The following is a 25,647-nucleotide window of genomic DNA, read 5'->3' as shown; positions in this document are numbered from 1 at the left end:
CAGGCTGATCACTGCATTGATTTTTAGCCTGTGCTGTTCGGACTGAGGGCAGTAACTTGTATTTCAAAGAAGTCTCTAAACCATATTGTTTCAGTTCCAGCATTGCTGTCACAAGCCTGAGCAGCTCTCTGCTGCTCACTGAGCCATGTGGCACAGGTAAGCCTCATGTCCCCCTTAGATGTGGCACACCCACCTGGGGTGTCACCTGGCTCTGGCTTCACCTGACTCTGTTCCAGTGTGGTCAGTCTCCTGCAGTTGCACTTGCACACAGAGGACAGGCAGAAGGCAGGTGAAGCCCACATTTGCCCTCTGTGTTCCAGGCTTTCACCCACACCTCTAGCTCAGCTGAGCCTTGGAGCACCAATGTCACCCTGCAGTAGGACAGGGCTTTGGAATCCCTCTCTCTCTGGCTGCTGCTGCCTGTCCCTGCCTTCTTGTTGCAGGTCCCAAAGCAAGGACGAGGTGGGCAAAAAGGTTGATTTAGCTTGGGTAGAGCTGGGAAGAGCACAGCTGCTGAGACAACTGGCCATGTTTAAGGCCTGTAATTTCTGCAAAGTGTTATCCTGAATTCCTGAGCCTGTGTGTCCTGTTTGGGGTTCCCCCTATTTCCTTATTATCCTAAAATCATCCTGGGCTTCTGTTAGGCTTCCCATTCTCTAAGTACCTTTCTCACCTATGCCACAGGTTTTACAGCTCAAGGTGACCCTCTGCTATTTTGCAGCTTGGATCCAGGGTATTTCCTTTGAAAGTACACTAAAGTGCTACTAACATGGTCCCAGTCTTAACCCCAAATCCTCCCTCCATCTGCATGGTCCTCACTCAGCTCTGGTCCCCACGGCTTCTGAAGGGCATTGGCCAAAGTAAAATCTGTCAGTGTAAAAACTGCATCTGCTGTGCTAATGATCACTGTCAGTCCCAAGCAGTTATTTCAGCCTTTCCACCAGCTGACCACAGACCACATCCTCCACAGGTATCCCAAATCCAGAACTTTATTTATAAAATGACTCATACAGGGACACAGAGCCCTGAACCACTTTAGAATGACAGGGCAAAATCACTAGGCAGGGCACACCGAGACCTCTGAGGACGACTGGAGCTAATTGCCAGGGGCTGGTTTGGGGATGCAAAGCCCCTTTATGTGCTGCTTTAGGGACAAGCTCGTGTTCTTACATTGCTGAGTATATGCCAATGAATGCCACCATGCTATGGACAGACTTTAATAAGAACTTTTCCCCTATATTAGATGGAGAAGATGAAAATGTCTTGGCAAAATGACGCGACCTCGGAAAGGATTCCCCGAGAGCTCTGGAGCAACTCAAGCGTGGACACACAGTGAATTATTCAAAGGGCTTCCTCCCTTTCTCTGTTCCTCTCCTTCCAGGTGAACTAAAATCCATAGAGTGGGATAATTTTTCTTCCTTCTGGGCCTGTATTTAGATCATTCCTGCCAGCCACGGTGGGAGGAAGAGGCCAACAGTTCCCAGCAAACACACAATGATGAACATCCAGAGGAAGATCCTGTCAATGACCATTGCAACGTACTTCCAGTCTTCCTTCACCTGGGAACACAGAAAGGCCGATTATTAACATTTATTTGAGACCAAAACTTATGAAAACTATGAGTGCTTTGTTCCAAAAAAGGATATTGTTGTTTAATTCCAGAGATAGGAAGGGAAAGGTCTCACATTTAGTGGTCCCATAAGATGGCAAAGATTAATCTATGAATTGTTGATGTGAGAGACAGATTCCCAGAAGGTCTGTGGGTGTACATGTGCAATCACAAACCCTGTTCACAGACCCCCAGGGAGGACACACACTCGTGGATAATTAAGCTCCTCACTTGCACACTCACTATCCCATTTCCCATGAGCAACAGCTGTAACTGGGTGTGTAAATGAGGATGAGATTCAAGCTGGGGAGGGTGAGGGCTAAGAAACGAGTTGTTTCCCCATGCTCATAAACAGATTTGCTTACAGATTAATGAAGCCAACCTCTTTCTGCAAAGGGATTTAAAGCTTTGGGTGAGTAAGCAGTGAAAATGAACCAGCAAATAAAAGCAGTGGTGTCCCTCATCCTCCTTTTTCTCTGTTTTTGCCTTGCTGTGGGAGGATTTTCCAGCAATTCCTCTCTGGGGAGGTCTAGTACTTATTAATACCATCAGGCAGAAATTGTAAATGGCTGTTTCATTAAGAAACCACATAATATGAAAACCTCTTTTATTACATTGCTGTTAATAATTTCTTTCCAAGGAAGAGGACTGATCAGATGGCAAAGTTTTATTTGATATGACTGTACCCATTAGAATTTCCTACAATTTCCTACTTGGTGATTAATAGACCCGAGGGCTGAAATTTGGCACGCTGCCTTGCTCTTCAGGGAAAACATCTCAGCAGGAGCTCGCTCAAACCTCTTCAGTGGCTGTGAGTGCAGCAAGTCAGGAGTGTGGTGAAAGGAGAAGGAGGCAGAGCAAAGCCAAGGCTGCCAAAAATTCATTTTGTTGAAGGAAGCAATCCAAAGATCAATGAAATGTCATTTTGAGCAGATGATGCTTCCACAGGTACAGTGGCATTACTGAGCTCCTTGGCTCAGTAAGCAGCTTTGTGAACTGGGAAATGAGGCATGCACTGGAGACCAAATCATATTTCCTCTGAACAAAGCATTTTCAATTTCAGGAGCACCTGAACGTTGCCAAAAGTGTAAGAATCAGTTAAATATTTTCATGCAATGGATAGATTTATTCCTTATAAAACCAGCACCAAGTTAAGCCAGCCTTTATTACTGAATAGGTAGAGGAAACAAACAGAGGTTCATCCTGTGTCTTGTCACTTTCTTGGGGAAAATTGTGTTATTTTATGATTGCACAGCCCTCAGTACAACCATCTATAATTAGAGTAAAAGAAATAGTGACCACTGAAAGCAAAAGTAGTTATGTCATCCCCAGTATATATAATAACTGTCTCAGTCAATAACTCCCCTTTGCTGCACCTATTTTCTGATCTGTTCATCACTTGCTGAGTGTTGGAGTGAGTCTCTGATGCTTAAAATTCCTCTTGAGAAGGGCAGCTAAGTAAGCTCTGGATTACTGTATGTGTGTGTTTAGTGTCTCATGACATAACCAATGTGTAAGGAAAATCTGAAATGTACCATCTGAAGTCCAACTGGAAAGCTGGATTGAATTAATAGTGCCCCATTCTGGCAAAATAAGCTTTTTTGGATATTCAGGCTAGTAAAAGTGCTAGATCATGCAAAGAAAAGAAACTAGATGATTTTCTCTTTGAGAAAAGAAAGGGGAAATGGGAGAAGAGGAACAACTTGAAAATTTGACAGAAATTTGCTTTCAAATGTAATGGTGTATGCAGAAATACTCAGCCCATCTTGAAAATGATGGCTGGGAGTGCATCAGATGAGTTTGTAAAATCAATATCCAGCTTCAGACCAAGAGCACAGAGGGTGAAATTGCAAATTATGGAGAGATAATGGAAAAAAAAAGGAGGAGGAAGAAAAAAAATGATCTGGATTTTGTGTTTTGTGCTCTGCCAGCACTGTAGCATTTCCCTGTGGTCCAGCACCTCACGTGGGGCAGGATCCGCAGACGTCCCTCTGACATCTCTGCAGCTGCCAACATCTGCCACCACAAGTGCTGAGCTGCATTTTGATTAGTTTTTAAGAAGCTCACTCAAAACTATTTTCAGAAAAGAATCAGGGGCAACTGATTCCCCCACCCTCAAATTTCCAAAAAGTCAGGGAATCTGCAGCTCTTTCCCGGTCCAGCTCCTCGCGGGTCTGAGCCCCAGGATTTAAGTGGAGGATTGAGGTGACTTGGTGGCATCTGATCCCCAGGATCTGGAGTCTGCAACACAGATTAGAGCAGTCCCAGGTGGTTTTATTGTACTTTGTTAAAAATAAACCAGTGAGATTATCCCCTGTCTCCTCCCCTTCAGCTTTATTCTTTCCCATTTTATTTTTAAGCTGTCTTCAAAGTCTTCATATTACAGTATTCCACAGACACACACAGCCATGGACAGCAAGGCTTCCCAGATGGTGCTGTTGGTGTCTGGTTATTTTGGCTCGTGTGTGACATCCAACTCGTTTTGCTTTTCAGTCTGTAATTAATTTCTAATGGCATTTCCATCATTTGCTGGGACAATTCCGCCTTGCGTTTTCCCCAGTGTCCCACTGTGCTTGTATTGTTTGCAGATATCTTTTTGTAACAAACAACTGCCTCTTGCATTTCCCATTTTGTCTTCGCTGAAGCACTTAATTAAATGAGCTATTTACTTTTAATTTAGAAGCGCTGCCCCTGTGGCAATGGAGCTTTAGAAAAAAACTTCAAAAGAAGCTCTGTTCTTGTTCTGGGAAGGTGCATATCTGTGGAAATATTGCCCATGAGACAGCAAGCTGTGTCTCAGCAGTTTTATCAGAGACGCCTCCTGATAGATTTATGGAAGACTTCCATGAAGAAATGCCACAATTTGATTTTATGATGAAAGCAAACTCCCGAGTACTGATTTTTTCCCCAGTAAATTCTCATTTTATTCGATGAGTTCTGCTCCTCACAGTATATTTCAATTCCAGAAAACTGTTTTTCCCTCTTCTTTTTCACTTACACCTGGAGAAAAAAAATGTGCCTTCCCACTTGATATCTCTTGGATCCAGAAAGAGAAAATAGTATAGCCTCAGACTGAGGTCAGCATTATTCCCCTAGATCTGAAAACCCAAGCTCTGCCTACTGTGCCAACAACAACTGTTGTGCAAAAGCAGCAAAAGGTCACCCCCAGGAACACCAGTGCTCCAGACTCCCCAACAGGAGCCCACAGACCTGCCCACAGCTCATTGCTGGATGATTTCTTGGTGCCTTTGCTCACAGGCTGGCAGGAGGTTGGGTCAGAGACCAAAGGCTCAAAAGTGCTCCTTTTCTTCTGCTTTTGATGTTTAGTGCTCTAAATTGCTTTTCCTCAGGATAATCATTTCAAGAGGGAAGAGTAGCAGAAGAAAATTCATGGCTTCTGAAGACTGTTTTCATTTTAAAGAATTAAAAGGAAGGAACTCAAGATGTTAATTGACTCAGTTCTTGATGATACCAACCAGCTCAGCAGAGAGAATCAGTTGAAATGGGAAGTATTATTGGTGTAATATTCTTTCATTTGCACCATGGGGAAAAGAGTGAGTTAAACTCAGCTGCCATCCCTGGGTTTACTTGTGGTTATTGCCAGAGGGAGAGAGCAGAGTTTAATTCCTGCACTCCTAATGTGCTTGTGAAGTGCTCTAGCCTGGCAAAGAGTTTTGGGCTGTCAACTAATAAAGATGAGGATTCACAGCCCATCTCTGCCACAGATTTGTTCTGTGACCTTGAACAGGTCACTTCATCTCTGTATTTTGGCTGTCAGTCCTCAACATGAGGAACAAACAGTTATTTCCTCAAAGGGATGTTGTGAAGTGAAATACATTAAAGAACAGAAGCCTTTAACTATGGTATCAAAGAGGACAGTAGTATTCAACATTTTGTTGCCGCTTCTAAGTGCTCAGTGCTGTGAAAAGTGCAAATAAAAGACACTTTTCATGCCCAGGAAGTCTTGTATAAAAGCACTGTGACTTGCACTGATTCTGAATCTTGAGAAATTTAAACTGTAGGCACAGCTAAGAAGTAACTTTTGCTTATGGATCTGTCTAGAAAAAGCTAGGTAAGACTTTCCATTAATAACATGACTAATTTCAGATTATCTTGTGCCTTCCTTCATTATGGCCATCATTCCTAGCACACTGCATCCATAGTATTGCAGGAAAGAGCTACAGGAGGTGTGAAAGAATGTGGCATTTGTTATGTGCATCACTATTTCCGTTGAAAGAGATTCTTTCAGCCTATATTTCCTTCCTCTATTTGTAGCCATATTTACCCTCACAGAGTAAGCGTGGAATTTGTCTGTCCACCCACGTCCCTGCACAGAACCAACTGCTCCAGTGGAAGTCCACTAATGAGGAATCACACCCTGCAATATCCCCATGCTACTATGTGCTTCCCACATCCGCAACCTGTTTGGGGAATTCACTTTCCTCAGCTCCATAGTCAAAGTCAATGCTTAACAAAAAACAGAGGGTGTGAGTTCCCTGTCTGTCAGAGGCTTCTCTGTAAAGAATAAGTCTCTCTTCCCACCAGATGATTGCGTTTTGGGTCTCTTTCACAACCTTACCTGCTTCCTCCTTACCTAACAACAACTTTATTCCTATTTTCTGCTGGAGAATCCATTGTCCTAGAGCAGCCCTGAGCACAGTCTGGTTGTGCTGCCCTCTTGGCCCAGACCCCAAGGATGTCTCCAGCTGCGTCTGCAGTGGCCAGTGAGTCCAAAAGCCACAATATCAGGGATGGCTGAGTCTACATCAGCACTTACATGCCCTGTATAGCCTTAAGGTTTGGTGGGGCTTCCCTAGCAGATAATTTTTGGGTTGCTAAAGGAGAGCAGGCTAAGTTGGCATACTTACTGAGAAATCAGCATCCTCTGCTCGCAGGTGATCTGCAATGTAGTGAACCCCTTCCACTGCCAGCTTCAGGGCTGGGGACATCAGCACGAGGTGTTGCTCTTTGGTGCCGTGAATCTTGCTCCCTTGGGCTGGTGTGCCAGCTGCCTCCCCCTTTTTGCATTTACACTTGCACTGAGGGGGCTTGTGCTGGGGCTGCTCCTCGTTTAGGTGGCACCGCTGGGATGCTGGAGAGCCAGTGGATTGGCCATTGGTCTGGGAAGAGTCCTCCTGCAGGTAGCAGTACTGGATGCTCCGGGACCTGCAGCGGATACTCCCTTCCTCTGCTTTATTGGGACTGTACATCTGCTGAACACTCAGTGATCTGCCTTTCAAGACAGAGGTGGCCTGGGTGTCACTCAGGGGGTGGCATGAGGGTTGTGGAGATGAGCAGGTCACCTGTACAGGCTCTGGGTGCAGCACGGAGTACTGCCCAGAAGGTGACTTGCAGATAGGCTGAGGCTTGGCTGGGTCCTCGAGGTGGGCACAGAAGGAAGATGTGGGTGAAGGCTCATTACTCTGGGGGCTGGGGGAAGATGAGGTAGTGAAGTTGGGCTCCACGTCGATCTCGGACCAAAGCCTCGGTGCGTTGGTTATTTTGTGCATGGATTCAATGAGCTTCTTGCAATTGTCTTTCACTGTGGAGGGGCGTTTCATGAAAAGGATACGCGGGACTACATCAAGGAAGACCCTCCTTACCCAGTCAGGCATCGTGTGGGTACGTGGGGAACGATGGTGCACGTTGAGCACAAAGACAGTGATGATGATAGACAGGGTAACAAATATCATGGTGAAGAGAAGATACTCCCCAATCAGAGGGATGACCAAGGAGGTAGATGGGATGATCTCTGTGATGAGCAGCAGGAACACAGTCAGAGACAGCAGCACGGAGATGCACAAGGTTATCTTCTCTCCACACTCGGAGGGCAGGTAGAAGACCAGGACAGTCAGGCAGGAGATCAGCAGGCAGGGGATGATCAGATTGATGGTGTAGAACAGCGGCAGCCTCCGGATAATGAAGGAGTAAGTTATATCAGGGTAGATCTCTGTGCAGCATTCATATTTCTTGCTGTTGTAATTGCCCACGGCGTTGATGATGACCCATTCCCCGCTCTCCCAGTAGTCCAGCTGGTCCACATGACTGTGCATGCTCACCAAGTCTATCTTGGCTTTGTCATAGGTCCAGGAGCCAAACTTCATGGTGCAGTTTTGCTGGTCAAAGGGGAAGAAGGTGACATCGATGCTGCAGGAGCTCTTATATATAGCAGGTGGCATCCATTTAATTCTCCCATCATAGAAGAGGTGAGCCTTGGTCAGGTGGGTGACTGCAAAGTCACCGTCAGCACTGGGGAGAGATGGAAGATCAAAAAAGACTGAGACTTCTCTAGGATGTGTCAACTCTGCTAAAGAAATAGGATATTTAGTGCCTGGCTTCCAAAAATACATTGAGAGAGATTCAAGAAGCACATTGTGTGCAAACACTGGATCCATCTGCTCCGTCCAGTGGATTGTGAACTCTGTTGGCTTATACAAGCCCTGAATTTCCATGCAGTGTGAGCCTTTACCTGGCATAAGTCAGTTCTTTGAGGTGATTGTGCACAAGTTTTAAGTGCCCTGGAATGGGCTGAGTTTGCTTTAGAGGGCTGGGAGGAAGCACTCTCAGGCAATGTAGCTGTGAGCTCTGCAGAATTAATTGTGACAGCTGCTAAAAATGAAACAATGTTGGGTAATCGTTCGGTCTCTTACATGAAAACCAGCAAGAGCATCCTATTAACAGGAATAATGGAAGTCAATCTCTTGATTTCCCAGTCAGGAAGAGAACTGTCTTTTATGGTGTCTTCTTACAGGGACTCTCAGTCAGGTTCTGTGTGGCAGTACAGGATAAATAGATAACAGCCCAGGATTTTGTATCAGAAAGCCATTTTCCAGGCTTTTGGAGGAAGAAGTTGAGTCACAAACAGCAGCTCTGCCAGACAAAGGGGAAGCTGAGCAGGGGAAGAGAGCTTCTGCTAAAAACTTGAGATGAATTATTCAGGCTGATATAGACAGAAAGCTCTCTGCTCCTGCCCAGCCCTTCCTGCAGGAGCTGGCCCAGCCTGCAGCTGCTTTCCCAGCAGTTGGCAAAATCCCTTGGCCCTGCTCTGCTGCTTCAGTACCCAGATGTGCCCTGACAGCAGCCATACAGTGACAGGGTGTGCAGGGGTCTCACCTCTGCTACTTCTCACCAGTAGCAAGATGAACAACATAGGAATGATCTGGCAGGATCAGTTCCTTAAGCTGCAGAACGCAGAGGAACTTCCCTAAATTCATTTCTTTAGGAGAACACCAATTCATTCATATGCAAAAGGGTGAAAAAGGACTTTTTGACATTTCATACAATCAGACAATCATGGAATTATTCGGGTTGGAAAGGACCTTAAATACCATATGGTTTCAACTCCCTGTCATGGGCAGGGACACCTTCCACTAGACCAGGTTGCTCCAAACCCCATCAGCTCGGCCTGGAACACTTCCAGGTATGGGTAATCAAAATTTCTCTGAGCAAACTGTTCCAGTGCATCATAGCTTGCATCACATATTCCTTCTTGCTCTGTGAAACATCCTAAAAATGAGCCTGGTGTAGTATGGCTCATTTTGGGAAATAGTGGCAGGGTCTGGCCCTCACTGAGCTGCTTGGTCAACGTGGTATCTGGGCAGAGGTAGAACATGCCCCCAGTCCCCATGATCACAGCCCAGACCTCTTTCTCTTGAGATAGTTTTCTAGGTTGGTTGAATTAATGGAAAAAAATAAACTCAACATTCGTGTGTGGTTTTACTAAACTCTTCTTTGTTTCTCTAATGGAAAGTCTTTGTGCTTTGTGGCAGATTTAAAAAAAACAAAAGGACACAAGAGGACCTAGTGCTTTTTTTATCTCTAAACTGGATTATTTCTGAAGATCGAAAATGCCTTTTATTTTTATTTTTTTTTAAAGGAAAGCAAAAACTATGTATAAACCCAGATTGTCTCAAAGGGATTAAGGGAAAAGCAGCACCGTGAGTTACTCCAAAGCAAATAAACCTAAGAAATACCATTGTACAATCCACCCAGCTCCTTTCTTACCTCTTCTTTCCTAAATTTAATTTACACCCTGAGAACATGTGCTTTGGATGAAAACCACCTCTTTTTCTTTTTTTTTACCTCCTGGGTTTTGCCTGTACTGTAAAGCCAGATTGAGACATGAAACATGCACAGCAAGTGACAGTCCAGAGTTTGCTCTTCTCAGTGGTTTTCTTTCTAAATCTCTATAGGAATATGGAATCCAATTCTGCATTTAATGATATCTCTGAGGCATGATTAAATCGCTCATTAATAGAACAATGTTTATAATTGGATCTTATTACAGAAAAGGGATTATGAGCATCCACTAGTGGTTCACTTCTCAGGTAGAGCAATGTGTAAGTGGCTGGGGAAACAACAGAGGTGTGCATTTTTCCTTGGCAAACTGCTGGAAAAGGGCATGAAACTCTTCTTAAAAGGTCATCCAGGACTCATATTAATTCATGTAATTGTGTTTTAGTCCCCATGCCTGGCAGTTTTGCAGCCTCTGTGTGACCAGCCACATACCTCTTCTGCAAGTGTAGATGGAACTAGTGTGGTGCTGCAGATTTGTATGTCAATTATTTCTGTAAATGAACTGCATGTTTGATGAGGAATGTATTTGTTTACTGCTTGCCTAAAAAACCCAGCCTCATCCTGGGTCCTCTTTGGCTCACAAGTTATTACAAATTACACTGGTACTGCCTTCCAGGCTGGGTCTTGCCTGCATTGCCAAGGCAGGAGTGAAACCAGCAGCAGAACAGCTTCTTAGATTTAGTCAGCTATTGACTTTTAGGAGCCATAAAACACCCCGGGATCCTCCTGCTTCACCAACCTAAGAGGGCTGTGAAGTATTTCCTGACTCTACTGGGTGTGTTTGAACTTCTCATCGCAGTTCAACGCAGAGGAATTTGTAAGCAGGGTAAATTAGCCGTGCTGTGTACACAGACTGTATCCCAGCCAGCTATGTCATGCAAAGGCAGTGTTCTCAGCTATCTTAACCCTTCATGCATGTATATATTTTTGCCTCCTTCCCCAAGCTTACCACCCACATTGGACCTTCAAACATATGTTTACTGGACTGGAAGCTACTCCTGCTGGCACCCTGCCGGTGAGGGGGAACCTGCAGAGATGCTCTCATCCCGGGTGCGAGCCCAGAGAGATGCTTTCATCCTGGGTGAGACTTTCATTCTGCTTCTCCCCACATGAGAGAGGGAGCAAACAGGGTCACCTGGCTGTTGACAGTCTTCCAAAGTCTTTTCTCAGTCTCCTCCAGGGTATAAAGGTGAGACAACCAACTGCAAACAGAGTCTGCAGTTACGAGGCTGGGGAAACCCTGTTTCCTTGGGGACAGCTTTGCTGTGGGAAGACCCATTCCTGTGCTGACAGCCCTGGCTGCAAATGTGAATATTTCCTTAGGCAGGAAGGTGGGAGACCTGATAGAGTGGGACAGAGAAAATCTGAAGCCATTCCTTTATAGCAGTAGCACATTTTCATCTCGTTCAGTCGAGACCACTCTGTTGTGACAGTTGTCATGAAAAACCATTTGGAAGAAGGCATGAGTGCAAGGTAAACATCACAAGATCTGGAGAACTAAGATAGTCAGGCTCTCCTGATTACTCTGACCTGACAGCTTTAAAAATATATCAGTAATAAAGTACTGGAGCTCTCACATTTTTGTGCCAAATACAACACCACACGGCAAGAAAGAAAGTTGCATATTTTTCTCCCAAGGAAAAAGCTGTGCTGTGTGCTGCAGCCTTTGATTTCTCATTTTGAGAATAAAGGCTGCTCTCCTAAATCTCCTAAGTTTATAAGGGTTCAAGGATGGCATTGTTTTACTGGCAGCCATCATCCATGTTCCATTAAAAAGCTCTGCTAATGGAGAATTTTTCTTTTTTGTGTGTGTGTCAGTTTCTATTTTCCTGTAGTTGGGAGATACATCATCTCACAAAATTAAACGTTTTCAGAATGCATGTAAATGAGGCACACATTTATTTTAATTTCTGATGATAAAATTTAAATCCAAACAGAGCTTTAAAAGCCTGAAAATTAGCAATATACATATATGGATAAAGTAGAATATCCTCATTTAAAGCATTTTTCATCAACCAGCAGCAGCCAAGAAAAACTGTGGTTTTAAGACCCCTGTAAAGAATGTACTCAGCACCCTTTCAGTACACACTGAAGAGACATTTCTGTAATATTCTGATTAAAATTGTCTCCAAAGGTAAGCCAGAAAACATTGTTTTCTGCTACAAAGTTATAACTACAAATGCACAAGTTGGAAGGGACTTCTGGAATTGTCTTGTTCAAGCTCCCTGCCCAAAGCAGGATCAGCTACAAGAGGATCAGGATCTCATCTGTTTGGGTTTTAAATGTATCCAAGGTCTTGGCAAATTGCAGAAAAAACATTTTGGGTACACAGATGGAAGTGTCTGTCACTGATGTTACTTCTTTGGGTCACATCCCAGCTTTTGCTTGATTTAGATATTTAGAAACTGGTGATAACCAATACTTTGATAGTCCCTCAGCAAAATAGGCATCTGTCTCAGAAACGGCTGTGCTACGCCCATGGAACGAGCACAAGTCTCTCAGAAGGCTCCAACAGTGCTGAATTGGTGCATTTTGCTCCAATTCTTCCCTTTGCCAAAGATCCTTGTCAGCACTTTAAAGGCAAAACTCCAGCTCTGTCCTCAGCATAGTGGTAGGAGAAGCCCTTGGATGGGAACACAGCAACAGCCCAGGAGAGGGATCCCTCCTATAGATTTCTTTGCATCAGTTCCTGTATTACTGGATAGTGCTTGGCAGAAAACCTCAAAGCATCTAAAGATATAATCCCTCCCCAGAATTACAGTCACTGGAACTCCCAGAAGAATCAGGGAAGCTGAAGTGTTAAGTAGTGATTTTTGGCCTATTGTAAGTTAAGTGCAATCTGGTGCACAATGATGAGATCTGTGCCAGCACACACAAAGAAAAATGTCAAGAATGTTTCCAATATTTTAAAGGTTAGACTGGGGCATCTTTTGGTATTTCTCCTCCAAAGAGCTTTGGATGAGTCATGAAACCAGCATTACTCCAGAAATAAAACTGGTTGCAAACATCACAGAATAGTTCAAAAGAACAAGCTGCTGCAGTACAGTTCAAAAGGACTCTTTGCTTTCTCATGGTTTTCAAAAGCTGCCTGCCAGATGGTCATCAAACCCAGTCCAGTAATCCTTTGTGTCCATTTTACCACTGGGTGAATTCCTCAAGATATTTCCTACTCCTAATTACAGAAATTTGTGTTTGATTTCCCTTCACGTCAGATCTTTTATTTTATTTTATTTTATTTTACTTTTTGTGACTGTGGAGTCTAAGGCAGGGATTATTTTCTGGAACACTTAACACCAGAAAATACCAAGGACTTTAGAGTTCTCAATGTTCCCAGGTTTTACAATCAGGCTAGAGAAGACAAATGCTATGATGCTACCACAAATATACAGTGGAAAAACAGGCAGTGAAGCTCACATTTCAAGTTCCCTGCCCATCCATTAATCTCAAGGACATGTCTTGGATTTTCCTGGGCAGCCTTTAGCAGCTGGAGCACCTGGATGCAAACCTGCACTTTCAGGGGTTTCTGCTCTGGAGCTCCTATGTTGCACAGTGGCCAAGGGACTCAAACACTGGTAAAGAAGCAAAAAAAAAAAAAAAAGCAGCCCCAAGAGCTTATTGCCTTTTTAGAGAAAAATACATATTTTTTTTTTTACTTCAAATATGTTAAAAAAAAATAAAATGTTCTTCATATATATTAATGAATGGGAAAATAAATCAATGCAGAGGATTAGATAATTCATTTATAAATGATTTGGTGGTGCCTGAAGAGTCTTTACAACTTCAGATAAGGAACAGCCAGTTTTCTTGGCAAAGAGGAGGCTTTGTCACTTCACCATGAACTCATATTCCTCTGTTATGCATATGTTATGTCACATCTAGCAGAAACTATTTACAGAGTCTTGGAACTTATCTCATCAAGCCTGAAAATTCAGCAGCATAATAATTTCCCTGTAGGATATTAATTTGGTTTTAGATTCCTTATGAGTGTTGACAACTACATATACTCTCTAGGCCAAATCAACTGAGTTTACTGATTTAATTTGGGCCTCTGGAGTGGGTAAATGGAGGGTTTTCAACAATAATGAGCCAAGATATGAGAATAACCTCACCGCAAGGGGTTCGGTTTCCTTAACGATGTAAATCTGAAATCAATTTAAATTCTACCATTTATATATATAACACAAAATAAAAACAGAAGGGGCATTTGTATAATCTCCTGCCCAGAATGTCTCTTTTCCAAAGGATTCCACCCCAAACAGAAATACCATACTTCTGGTGGCAAGCATTAATTAGGTCATGTTAAAAGGCCTGAAGAGTGCAAAAGGCCAATGTGGCCACTTGCTCTCCTCCACCAAAGTTCCTTTGCACATTCTCTTACTCTTAGAGACCCAGAATTCCGTGCACCTATGTTAAATTCCCTCTAAACTATATATGCATGTAAAATATAAGATGGAATCCTTGTTAGCATCACCCAGGAGCAGTCACTATCATTTCTATGCCCCCAGGGAGAAGCCCTGGCTGGTAATGCAGCTGGTGAGCTGCTGTGCAGAAGAGCCTCATCTTGGTGTCCCATCATGCTACAGGTTTTGCCTTGCATGTATTGTCCTGCAATCCCTAAAAATGTGAAACCTGACACAGCAGTGCAACTGAGATATTGACTGCAGCTCCAGATGTGTTTGGTAGGAAGTTAGGTAGAAGAGAGAAGTACATCCCAGGGCAGAAAACAGTTCACATAAGGCTGTATGAAAGAGCACAGGGAAATATAGCTGTAAAGAGGTATAGAATTAATGGAAAACCATTACTGACTGGCTAATGGATGGTGTCTACATCCATGTTTAATTCATGGATAAAGGAACCAATTAAAAATGCATGATAGACTCATGACAACCAACAGAGGAAGGCATGATTATTAATGATAAGTATGGATGAAGGGAGAGAAGCAGCTTGGATTTGGGTAGCTGGGGCACTAGAACTGCCCTTTGTGGCAGCGGGTCCCCAGTACAGTTAGATTTGCTACCTGCCCAACCTCCTGCAAGTCAGAGCAATGAGGTGGGCAAGGCTGAAAGGCTTGTGCCCCAGGAGAGGGTAAGAAGGACGTTCTGGAGTAGCTGCTGTGACTCCAGGGCTCCCTAGAGTCCCTGATGATGCTCAAGTGACAGTGAACTAGAACAGAGCAGAGGGGCAGAGCATGTAGGGGGTACCAGCTTGGAGGTCTGAGTGCCCATGGACCTCTGGGGGATGCCTTCAGCATGAAGTCCCAAAATGCCCAAAACACAAAAGGATACCAAGGTCTCCTTCTGGAGGCCTCACCATCCCTGGGAGCATTCAAGGCCAGGCTGGATGGGGCTTGGAGCATCCTGGTCTAGTGGAAGAGGTCCCTGCTCATGGCAGGGGGTTGGAATTAGATGATTTTTAAGATCTCTTTCAGCTCAAACCATTCTAGGATTCTATGATTCTTCATTTCTAGGCCCCTCCTTGCATGGTCCATGCTCATCAGCCGTGATGAGCCTGGTGAGCCAAGGGAGCAGAAGCAGAGATGACACATCAGGCTTTGGGCACCATCCAGCAAATGAATGGTTTGAAGCACAAAGGGCCCATGGAGATTTGTGCCATGCTATTTCCTTTGGCACCATGGTCCACCACAACAACCACCAGAAGCTCCAGAAATAATAATTCTTGCCAATGTCATTAATTAAGCAGTGAGAATGACAAGGACATTCAATTTTTTTTTCCAGTGGAAGCTGTGAACACCTTTCTTGGCTGCAGTGTGAGGCATTTGTAATACAATATTCATGCTCAGAGTGTGTCCCTGTAAGGCAGGAAGGTCCAAGTGCCTATGAATTAGTCATTTCCATTGGGCTAATCTCTGAAAGGTGCTGAGTGGGGATACAGTGGTTTCCAAGAGGTTTGCAATCACTCCACACCACTGAGGATCAGAAACGAGCTAATGGGAAAGATAACAGTTCCTGTAGTCTCCAGAGCTCAAAATTCCCTGGGCAGATTCCTGCTTCAGCCATTTATTTTTCTTTTTTAAACAGAAGCAAAATCGTATCAAGCTAGAACCAGGCAACTGTTTATTAAAAACAAGCCTGGCTGCTGCTGTGAGTGTCTTCTCTGAGTGTAAGCCACATACTAAGATGTTTTTGTTTGATGCCTGCAGTGTTTTCTCTAGAGCCTGTGCTGGGGTGGGAAATTGGTATATCCAACATCCTAGGAGACTGGAGAGCTGTGGTATAATAAGCCTAGGAGAAAACAGTCTTGGCACTTGGGCAATCTTTCTAAGAATATCAACAGGCTTCAAAGGAAAGAAAGAAAACCATCACCTGCTCCCTAAGAAGTGTCCATACAAGAGAGAGGTTCCAATCATCTGAGATGAGGAACAAATACCTGTTTCATTCTAGAATGAATCATTCTAGAATGGTATTTAGCTGACCTGACATTGCTATTTGTAGACACACAAGCCTGACACGTTTCAGCATATTTTCCTTATTTAAGCCCATCCTCAGTAATTGGCTTTTCCAGTTGATGGTGATGAATTAGGGGAGAGCTCCTGGGTGAAATGAAATCTAAGAGGACCGAAAGCTCAAATCCAGCTCAATTGTGCATCTGACATGTGAAGAGAAAACAATACCTGGCATCCCCCAACAAAACTCACTCCTCAGAGAAAGGATCATTAGGAGAGCAAAGCCCTTGCAATGAATGTCAGTCACATCATTTAAGGCACGTCTGGGACAGATATTATAGAATCTGCATGAAATCCAATCACAAAGGACAAAATTAAAGAGGAATAATTGCAAGAAGCATTTTAACACCACAAACAGAGAAAATTTGCAAGGATGGGTTTGCCCTCTGGCCACGGTGCCCACACTCACTTGTTGTAAAGGACAATATCTGGCCTCCAGATGAGCTCCGAGGGGATTCGGATGGATGTGACATTTTCGTATTCTTGGGGGTCCCAGCGCAGCTTGTAGTCGTGCCACTCCTGCCAAAAATGAGGTGGTCACAAAGCTGTGAGAGTTCAGTTGCAAAACTGAAATGGAACACGGGAAAAATACATATTTGGTCACACCCACCTGCTTCACCCACACATTCGTGGTCATCATTTGATTTTTCTCATCCTGAAATGCAAGATCAGATATTGGTTATGGAAGCAGACAAAGCAGCCTGAAGGACTCATTAAATTTCTCTTAATTGTACATCATTTCTGTAATTACTAATCACCTCTGCAATAAATGTAAGTTCCATCCTGGAAATAAAAAGCAGATGTTTCTGTCATTTGACATGGGACAGGGCACAGCTGCCTGATACCACCAAACAGCTGAGCCTGCACCTAAGCAATCCTGTGAGCAGATGGACTGGAATTTGTTGGGATTTTCCTCAGTGCTGATGGATTCAGCCCAGGACAGTGATGCCAGGTAGAGAAGAAACCTCCACAGCCTGGCTTTGACCTGTGCACTGAAGGAAGGGAGTTCTGGATATATACACCCTTGCTCACACGTGTGGTGGATTACAATGCTCAGCTTCATCTGCAAGTGGTGTTCAGTACTTCTCCTGTGAAATGTTACCCATGAACACAGCTCTGGAAACCAGAAGCTCAGCAGTGTTTTTCCTTTTAGCAAATAGATGAAGGAGAGCATATGGATTGGGTTTTCTGAATAAATCCAAGCTGCTCTGCTGACATGGAACACTTGGACAGCCTGGTGTATTCCCATTCTGCCAACAGGTAGATTTTTTTCCTGACTCTAACTAGAAATAGTATGGAAAGGTATGACTGTACATATATATATTTAAAAAATATAGGGCAGATATAATGCTGGTAGCACTGTAGTAGAGTTAATTACTGCTTGCTGCTTGCCTTTTTTGTTTGTTACAACATTTCTGTAAGTAACTGAGATGACTTACCCAGGGCAGAGCCCAGTGCTGCTCTGACTGAAGTGTCACACCAGAGCTCAGAGCTTATTTGTGTGTTTATTTCTTTTCTCTCCTTCTTTGTTTGGCATCAAACCCAGCTGAATTGGCAGGGCTCATTTGGAAGCAAACTGCTCATCATTAACCTTGCTCTTGTGGCAGTACAGGATTGATTGTGAACATTAAGTACCAGGAGGTTTGGGAGGAGCTGTGCCTCCTCCTTCCTGAGCCCCCTCACTGCTGTGGTGCACCAAGTGTAAAACCTGATCAGAGATACTCTCCTTGGGGGTTAGGAACCAGAGTGACATGGAGGAAGGAGAAACATAAAAACCACTCCAATGAGCAACAAAGGAAGACAAAATATCCAGCTACTTCCTTGGGTGCTGACGGGAGATGAGGAATGCCACTGGAAGAGGCTGCACACCCTGGACTGGACCGATCCTTGAACATCTGCTTCTCTTACCACTTTGCAGTTCAAGCACCTCAGGGTCTCCACCACAGCCCCAGTCTCTCAGGTCCTGTCCTTTTTTGACATTTTTCTCTCTGGAACCACCCTTGGTGGAAGTTCCTGCCCATCACACCTGAGGCTCTGCCATCCTGCTGACCTGAGTGCAGCATGACTCCAGTCCCATGGGTTTATCTCAGGAGGGGGGTTTGCAATGTGCTGATGACCAAGTGCCACCAGCACAGCTGTCTGCTCCTCACAGAGCCAGCCTGGAAAACAGCAGTGACTCTGCAGCCATGGGGGTATTGCACTGCCTGGCCCCTTTTCTCAAGGTGAACACGGCAGGTGAGGTCCTGCAGAGAAACAGGCTTAGGATTCCAAGTGTGCCTCTCAGTGGCTGCTCCTGGGCACATGCTTGATCCCTCACCACTTATTTGTGGGCTCAGAAAACCCTCAGCACGCCAGGGTGAGGTAAGGACATGCAGGGATGTCAAGTTCCCCATTGATTTCTGTTCCCCTGCCCCCAGCTTTTGTCAGCAGGAGCTGGGGTTTGAATACAGCTCTGATTTCTCTTTCAGACTCCTTGTCTTTGGGAGCTGAATGTTGGGTCTAACAATTGCAGCAGGGTTTGCACCAAAACTGTCACTGTCGGGAAGGGAGAGACACAGCTGAAGTGCCGCAGTGGTGGCAGGGGTGTCACCAGTCCCAACCACACAGCCTGGGGCAGGAGGGGCTGAGACACCTCCTCCAGCCATGCCCACAGGCCTCAGCACAGATCTGCCTGTGAGTTGCACTTCTAACCACTGACATGATTTTAAGAAGATTAATTCTTCCTAAGTAAACTGGGAAGGCACTATGGAGCAGGTGTATCGATCCCCCCCTTCCACAATTCAGCAGCTGCATAATGGAAAATCTCTTTCATGCTTCCACAGTCACTAATGTCTCATCTTTAGTCTTATCAATTATTCAGATGAGAACTGTACCACTTCAACATTAGCAACTGCAAACAGCCCTGGATCCCTCAGGCTGATGTAAGAGTGAGGAGGGGAATGGAAGACCATTTCTGTGCTGCAAAGCTGAATGTTGATGGCTTCTGCCCAAGGAGATGCAACTCACCAGCAACTGGTGTCTTTGATTCCCCACCTCCTGCAACACCTTGGCTCTGTGTCCATTGCATCTCAAAACTGTGATCTCAAAATATGTCATGGTGTGGAGAGTCATCTGTTATGATTGTCCCACAGAAGTAATGTCTTGAAGTTGCATTATATTTTCCTTTATCGTAGAAATCACAGAATGGTTTGTGCTGGATGAGACTTTAAAACTCATCTCATTCTACCCCCTGCCATGGGCAGGGACACCTTCCACTAGACCAAGTTGCTCCAAGCCCTGTCTAACCTGACCTTGAACACTTCCAGGGATGGGGCATTATCACTTCTTTTATTCTGCCACATCAATACAGTAAAAAATGTCAGGAAGCCTCCTCCTCTGAAAAATAAGGGGGTTGGACTAGATGACCTTTAAAGGTCCCTTCCAACCCAAACTGTTCTGTGATTCTATGAAAGACAAGCTGAACTTGCTCAAGAAATGTGCAGGTGCCCAAACACGCTGTCCTGGGAAGTGCCAGGTGCAAACAGAGACAGGAAGGAGAAGCATGTGGGAGCAAGATCTGCACAGGCTGTAAAGCCTGTGACTGTGCCTGACATCTGCAGCCCTGCAGGGATGTCCTGTGGATCCAACACTTGACCTCAACATACTGTGACAGAATAATCCCTTAAATACCATTTCAGTGCACATCAGTCTGCTTGCAGACCACGTCATTCTGTACAGAGCACATGCAGTTTGCACACGTGTAACTTCTATTTGAGCAAACACTCAGAAACAATTTTCTCGTTAATATCTGCCAGATTAGCTAAAACCCCTCAAAACTTCAATTTGCAGAAAGTTCTTCAGCAAGGTCTCTTCCCAAGGTACGCAAAGCGCTGTTCCTATTAGCTGGTGTAAATTAGTAATTATGGCTCAAATTCCAAGTGAGGTATTTAATCTTCTCCTTAGCCAGAATTCTCTGGCATTTATGCCAATTGCTCCTCTGCTCTGCTGTAATCAGTCCCATGGATTTTGATAGGGAATTTAGGATATAGTAAATGAAGAATAAAGGATCCACTTTGATGACCAGCTACTCACATGAGTCATGCCTTCTTTCAGCAGAGCTGGCTGCACAATCACTATTCTCTGCTGAGAACAAAGTCTTCCCAACCCAACTCTGGATCAGCCAGTAAAACCCACATGCACCAGGAGCCTCTCCTCAAGCCCCAGCCTGGCTACTCTGGGCCTCTTGTCACACAAAACCAACGGGTTGTACTCACCACGTCGATGAGCTGGGCGATGGACAAGCCAAAGCGGACAATGACCACGTCCGAAATGTTGGCCACGGGACGGGACCACTTGTTATAACCAGAGAAGAGTTTCTTCAGGAGCCGCTCCTCCGCGTGGGCTCGGGTCTCCACATGGCCGAAGGCTGCGGGGAAGGAACGGGGCACAGCAGCATAAAACACCTGCAGCTCCAAGGGCTGGCACAGCTGGAGCCTTCTCTGGGGGGGAAACTGTGGCAAACCCCAGCAACGGGCACATGGGGACACATGATATCACCCGGGTGACTTGACATCCTGCTGTACATCTCCGTGTATTTCTCACTCTGTTCACCCACAGTGGCCAATTCCTAATGTTGGGTTTCTATTGCAGAGCAGGACTGGTCTGAACACAGCATGGCCACCAATAATACCACATTTGGAAAACACTACATGGGCCATTCTTCCCTGAATCTAATTTTTATGGTCACTTTATGGCAAGTTTCTAGCGCTGAAGTCTGCAAGCAGGAAAGAGTGATACTAGAAGGGCAAGCCTAAAAGGAAAAAAGCAGCCTCTTGCTGGGAGATAGGGGGTTTGGATCATATTTATACATTAAAACTGGCACCAAATGCATCAGAAAAAAAAAAAGGAGACTGAAATTCAGCTCTTTAACCTTCATAGCTGTAATTTCACAAAAACTAAGGGGGAAGGAGGAGGACAGCGGAGAGCACAGGTTGGATAACAAGACTGCAGTTTTCCTCGGGCACAACTTTAAAAGTTGGAGGCTGCAAGGAGCAGCCCTGACCCCGCACATAGGCTACAGGAACTGTCGGAGGTGCCTGTTGGTTATTAAAAATTGAAGCCACGTTTCACGCAGGGGCTGTCGGAGGAGCTGCGCTCCTGTGCCGGCTGTAGCAGACAGCGGGGAGAGGGAGCCGGGGGCTCTCCCCACGTCCCTCGTGGAATATGGCTTCTACTTAGTCTTTAGCTGCCCTGGATTATACAAAGGGAAGCATTAGCTGAGCGCTGGCTGTGCTCTCCCCAACCGGGGCTGTAGCCTCGAGACACATTAACACACTTTACCCAGGGAAGAAAAACCCTGGCAAGAAGCAGGATGTTGAGACCCTGCCTGGGTTCTCCCTCCTGTCCCCTTTCTACCGCGGCTTTAACCCTTTCAGACAAGGAGCAGAAAATAAAGGCAAAGCATTGTTCAGCAGAGGCTGGTGTTCGGGGGACCAGAAATGATGGGGCAGGAGGATGGAGGAGTCAGGGAAATTCCTTGTTGACAGGGACTGGTCTCCACAGCGTGTCTTTGAGAGGAATAAGGGAGAAAAGAGCTACAGAGCAGAGCAGGGGAGAAAAGCTTTCTCAAACTTACCAGGGAAAATGCTGGCACACAGCAGGAGGAGGAGATTTCCTTTAGGCACAAGAAATCCCATCGTGGAGCAGAGCTCTAGTACGCAGAGTCTCCCGTCAGGGCAACTTTTCCACTCTGAGTCTCTGGATCCTCCAGGTTCATTCCCCTAAACTCCTTTCACTCTCTCTCCCTCAGGGAAGGGATAACAGCTGGTGCTTTGGTTTTTTTCCTTTTCTCTTCTGAGAGATTTCCAGCTCTTGCTCCTGGAAAGATGCTCTTTCCTGGGACACTGATGCTCGTACACTCACAAGTGATGCGTAAGGGCTGCAGAGAGCTCCTGTAAAGAGTCCGGAATGCCCAACCTCCCTGGGCTCTCCTGCTGCTCCTCTCCCCTTTCCTACGGGGCGCTTTGACTGCTCGCTTTATTTGTTTTTGTTGCTGCTGCTGCTGCTGCTGCTGCTGCTTTCAGCCTTCCCCCAGCCCTTCGGGCAGCCTGCGCTCGGATTTTGATGCTGATGGGCCACTGATGCCTCTGAAGCAGAGAGTGAGCACAGTATGTTTGTATATTTAATGTAGTTAGACCTGCCCACCTCCTGCTTAGGAGGAGGAGGAGGAGAGAAGCCCTGCGTTCCAGCAAACAGGCTGCAGGGAGGAAAACTTTTAACAGGAGAAATAAAGGGGGAGATACGCAGAGCCCAGCTGCAGCCAGAGGTGGAGGATACGGGGCCAGCTGGGATCATTAAAGCACCGGAAGCCCAAACAGTCTTTAATTAACGAAAACTGTCTCTTTAATCTTGTCCAACTGCTTTTCAAAATCACTCCAGTGTAATTAGACTGAGATATTTCTGGCTTGGGCACGTATCTTTGCTGCCGATGTTTACCGGGGTGATGAACCTGCCCATGAGAACAGGGCTCTGCTATGCTTGGTGCTGTACAAACATGTAGTACAAATACAAATATTAGTCTCTGCCCCACGGGCAATATTGCAAATCAAAGGTGAGACTGAGATGAGGTCACTTGAATTTATCTATATGCTTGAATATACCTTAAATATATCATTAAAAAACTCTGTTGAAGTCTTGAAAATTTTGTGTAGAAAAGGATAATTCCTTGTGCTAGCAAGAAATTATTACTCTAGCCCTTCATCTCTCATCCCTGATTCCTTGCATGGGAGACATGCAATAGAGCTCTCCCCGTTTCAGTTTAAAACTAGCTTTGATATTAACACAATTACTTCCACACGGATAGCAAATGGATTTAATTTTCAGGCACGGGTAGTGTTGCCAGCTGCAAAATTAATCAAAGTCTGTTCTAATAGTATTAGCTACATATTTTATGTATAATAATTTCGCTACTCCCAAAGCATCTCAAATATCTTCCAATATAATAAATTGCTTGTTGCAAATGGGGAGGATTACAGTCACAAGAGAAATTAGGTCTGTAGTGAGATTATAAATAACATCAGTGTAGTACCAAACTCAACCTGTCTTGTTTTTCTTATCTCATCTCTTCCTCAGCAATTGTCAGCCTTTCCAGTGACAAACCACACTGTATTTTCCCATGGTTGTGTGGACTCCTGTACAGTTCCCTGCTTTGCTTTCGGTGGCCTGACCCTCAGTGCAGCACCTGAGCACCTGTGATATGCTATACAAATCTGTAGTGCTCATTTTAGGGAACTATCCAGCATTAATTTAATAAGCAGCAGATGTGAGATCAAATTAACTCGAAGCTGAAGCGTGGGATTACATCCTGAGAGCCAGGTCCTCAGTGTAGCACTGAGCACCTCTCCCATAGCCAGGAACAGGGGAGCAGAGGGGCAATCACTCCTCATCGGGGCAAAACCAGCATCACTCAGTCACCTACTGCAGCCACACATTCCCAAAAAACAACCAGAAAAAATACCCCCAAACCAACATTTGTCTAAACCCTTTTTCCCTGTGGAATTTGCAGGCTCCTCTGCTCCTTGCTGGGTTCAGCCGTGCTCAGTTGCAATCCAGCAGCATTCAATTGGGGAATCCTGGATTTCAGCCCATCTACAACCAGCAACAAGCACCAGATACAAGAAATCTTACGGATTTCCAAAGGAAATAGTGGGAAATAGGATTTCAAAAGGCTGTGTTTTCAAGGAGGCTGGTACTCTGCACAGGTCACACGTTGGGCGACCAAACCCAGGGGATCCGAGGCCATCTATTCCCTTTTGAAAACCCTGGCCATAAATAATACAGGTATCCTTGACTACAGGCCCTCCTGTGCTGAGCTGATTCAAATCCCATGGACAAATCCCATCCATCTTCACCTTGCCTTGGTTTCTGTTCAGGCGAGCAAACACTGCCTTTAGATTAACCCTATAAATTATTTTGATTAAAAAAGGATTTCCTTCTTCTGGAAATTAATAGTAAATCACTATTTCCTATAAGTGAAAGGTTTATCCCTCACCTCCCTGGCCATGTGGGGAATGAGCATTATTTCACAGAGGTTTCTGTGCCTTGAAGTGACCTTGTTAAATCTCACTGCCAGTTTCTTTCTGCATCATTGGGCCATAACAAAATTTCCATCAGCTCCTGTGTGTATTTGGAAGGCGATGACTTCCACTGGTACATGTGCAAGGGACTCTGACTGGAACAAAAGATGCCATTTAAAGGTTTTAATGATTTTTTTTTATTGTAGTAGAAAGCTGTGACTCCAGTCTTACTTGCAGGCACCTAGCTCCAAGCCTTCTCATTATTATTATCTTCCTTTGTCTGATAAAGATGTGGATAATTTGGGTAATCCAGATGTTCACAAAAACTGACTCAAAAATCCCAGCTATTGAAGACTGTAGACTGAACAAAACAGAACCAAGGCAGTGTTTTCCCCAAGATTTTCAGTGAAATCTCAACTTGTCCTTGGAATAAGAGAAAGCCAGTAACAAGCTCAGTTTTAAGTGGTTTGGGTCATTTAATGGAATTCCATGATTTTGCAAGGATCTGGTAAGTGTTGACTGCACTGCCTTGCATTCTGCACTCCTGTAAATCTCTTGTCTACTTTAGCCCTTTCTTAAATAATTTTTATCCTAAAAAAGGCATTGACAGAAGGGGATTGAATGTCCCTGAGTAGTGGGTGCCTGCACATAGACTATGTCTGAGCCCCCTCTCCTACCAGCACTAGTTCAATATTGAAAAAAATCAGCTGCTGAAGGAGGCAGAGGCAGCTGCACTGACAGGGAATCCTAGGACTGCACACTTCCTTTGAATTTGCCCTCTCTCTCCATGATCTTGTCTTGGATGTCACAGCCAGCTCTCCAGGGCAAGCCCTTGACCTCTGTTTATTTTGTAAAATGTCATCTGAATGTTTAAATCTACAGAAGTGAGACATAATAATGATAATATCTCCTTACTTGTTCCCTGTCTGGGCTTGACACAGGGGACAAAGCAGGTTAATGGAATGCTTGAGAAAAACCATCTTTGCATTCAAAGGTGATCTGAATTTTTTTCTGTCTCCATTCCTGTGATAAAGATTTCCTTCTCCTATTCCTAACTGCTTTGTCATCAACAGAGGCTTCAGGTGGAGCAAAAGCAGTGAGGAGAAAACCAACACTGAAGGGGCAGAGATCTCCTTTCAGTGAAAAGTGCACTGAAATGAGCAGAGCAGAGGGATGTGCAAGGCTGTTTCTCAGCAGAGCGGGCTCCATCTGCCTCTGGGGAAATCTGCGAGGTACTGCTGGCCTCACAAGAGTGACTCTGATTTATTCAGATTTATTTCAGTTTGTCTCCGAAGTGACAGCAGACTTTGAAAGACATTTTTAACTAAATTTTAACTAAGAGACTTCTGGCCATGCCAGGGAGCCAAGACACCTGCATGGGAGTAAGAACAACAGTAACACAACAGAGTGAAGCAGCAAATGCAGTAATGGCTATTTACAAAGCA

At 44.8% G+C, this 25,647-nt stretch overlaps 1 protein-coding gene across 1 annotated transcript; it reads right to left on the bottom strand.

Annotated features, from left to right (window-relative positions):
• Positions 1 to 971: 971 nt before the first annotated feature.
• Positions 972 to 21,966, bottom strand: CHRNA4 (cholinergic receptor nicotinic alpha 4 subunit). Its single transcript, XM_064674020.1, has 6 exons — positions 21,763 to 21,966; positions 20,402 to 20,553; positions 16,759 to 16,803; positions 16,558 to 16,667; positions 6,478 to 7,858; positions 972 to 1,559 (listed from the first exon to the last, which is right to left on the bottom strand). The coding sequence occupies exons 1-6, from the start codon at positions 21,821 to 21,823 to the stop codon at positions 1,434 to 1,436; spliced, it is 1,875 nt and encodes a 624-aa protein (XP_064530090.1). The 5' UTR covers positions 21,824 to 21,966; the 3' UTR covers positions 972 to 1,433.
• Between the last annotated feature and the right edge of the window lie 3,681 nt (positions 21,967 to 25,647).

Source organism: Pseudopipra pipra, chromosome 17, assembly GCF_036250125.1.
Source record: "Pseudopipra pipra isolate bDixPip1 chromosome 17, bDixPip1.hap1, whole genome shotgun sequence".
Lineage (NCBI taxonomy): Eukaryota > Metazoa > Chordata > Aves > Passeriformes > Pipridae > Pseudopipra > Pseudopipra pipra.
This window is presented reverse-complemented; position numbering and strand designations above follow the sequence as displayed.